At 43.2% G+C, this 1,673-nt stretch overlaps 1 protein-coding gene across 1 annotated transcript in view; it reads right to left on the minus strand.

Moving 5' to 3' along the window:
- Positions 1 to 1,108: 1,108 nt before the first annotated feature.
- Positions 1,109 to 1,673, minus strand: part of smad6b (SMAD family member 6b) — a gene marked incomplete at its 3' end in the record, with an annotated part of 3,294 nt that continues 2,729 nt past the window's right edge. Inside the window, exon 3 of the mRNA XM_084477815.1 lies at positions 1,109 to 1,123. Coding sequence (XP_084333941.1) covers positions 1,109 to 1,123 — 15 coding nt within the window. The remainder of the gene's footprint in view (positions 1,124 to 1,673) is intronic.

Here is a 1,673-nt window from a genome sequence, read left to right on the forward strand (position 1 = left end):
GTAGTAGTAGTAGTAGTAGTAGTAGTAGTAGTAGTAGTAGTAGTAGTAGTGGTAGTAGTAGTAGTAGTAGTAGTAGTAGTAGTAGTGGTAGTAGTAGTAGTAGTAGTAGTAGTGGTAGTAGTAGTAGTAGTAGTAGTAGTAGTAGTAGTAGTGGTAGTAGTGGTAGTAGTAGTAGTATTGATTCCATTGAAAACCACAGGCCTCAGGGCCCAGGTGAGTGTCGGTCATGTGGTGCTGTTGACTTACCGAGTGGCTTGTGTTCTTCGTTTGGGGAAAGCCTTGAATACGGGGGTGGGGGGTGACTCTGAAAGAGGAAGGAAAAGAGTTGACTCAATCACCTGACAGCTGGGCCAGGAAGCAGAGCATGCATTCGACGTGTGAAGACACCTGTAATCATGTTCCTGTGAGTCATGGCTATGTAAATCACCTTGTGAACTCAGTGAACCAGTTACTTTGGTTGGCTCTACTTCTACTATGAAATAAGGTTGAATCCTGCAGAGCATGACTGTGGATAATGTGTTTACATGTTTCTTTTGCAGATCTTTTGTAAATGATTGACACTACCAAACGTGATGATACATGAGTGTTAAGAGTGTTATATAAGGTTTTACCCTGGCTCCATGACACAGTAAAGAACGTATACAGAACGTAAGACATAACACACCAGGAAAGGCTTTAACAAACGATTAATGTGAACATGTATGTAATAACAACATAGAAAGCCTGTTTAAGCTCTGAAACTACATAGCAAAATATCTCAAATAACTTACCATACAACTACAGATTACACAAACGAACAACCGCTGACAACTTCCAATCCAACAAAAAGTGTGTTCTTACTTTCCACTTCCCAACACAAGCTGAAACCATTCTCACAGCCCAAGGAGGAAGAGCGAAACTAGCCCCCAAAAAAAGGAAAATCCAGAAGAAACGGCTAACTTTGCAATCATACTTTGACCTCCCCTCAAGAAAAGAGGGAAAGGAAGAAAAAAAGCGCATAATAGCAATGGTCCTTTAAGAGTAGCGCAGTAATTGCCAGGATCTGAACTCAGTCACTCAGATACACAGCTAGTCAGTCTGGCGCCAGTAGTATGCAAACTGTATATTATCACCACTCCTTCACCTAAATAGCACGAGGGGACCTCCTTAGGACAAAAGGGCTTTTAAAGCGCAACTTGAAACCAATCTCAGTCCAAAAGCATAATGCCTCCTAGCCAAATAATGGGGGGAAAAGTTTTGGCCCCTTGGAATTGTCCAAGCTGTCTCACTCAGCATTATCGACAAACTATTGAACGAGATCACTAGTAACCATGGGGTACAAGAGGAACCAAAGCCCATGATTTACGTCCCCACAATGGGAAACCCCTCTTTATATGTGTTTGAGTCCACATAAAGACCTTGTGCGGGCGACCACCACGTTGTTGATTCACTTTTACTTCGCCAATGACAAAAAGTGTAAATACACAAACGGTTCTAGAGCTAGTTCTTAAGGCTCCAAACGTGTATGTGGCTCTTTCTTGAAGAGCATGAAAGAAATACCAGTTATTTTGGACCACGCTTGAGTGCACCTCAGCTATGTCCACTATGGAGCCTCAATACGTCTCAATAAGGGCTGTGCACCCCTCCACCCTTCTCCCCAAAGCAGCACCCCCTGACGTGGACCCACACCGTCA

The sequence above is a fragment of the Micromesistius poutassou genome (genome assembly GCF_964030765.1).
Source record: "Micromesistius poutassou genome assembly, chromosome: 13".
Taxonomy (NCBI): Eukaryota; Metazoa; Chordata; class Actinopteri; order Gadiformes; family Gadidae; genus Micromesistius; species Micromesistius poutassou.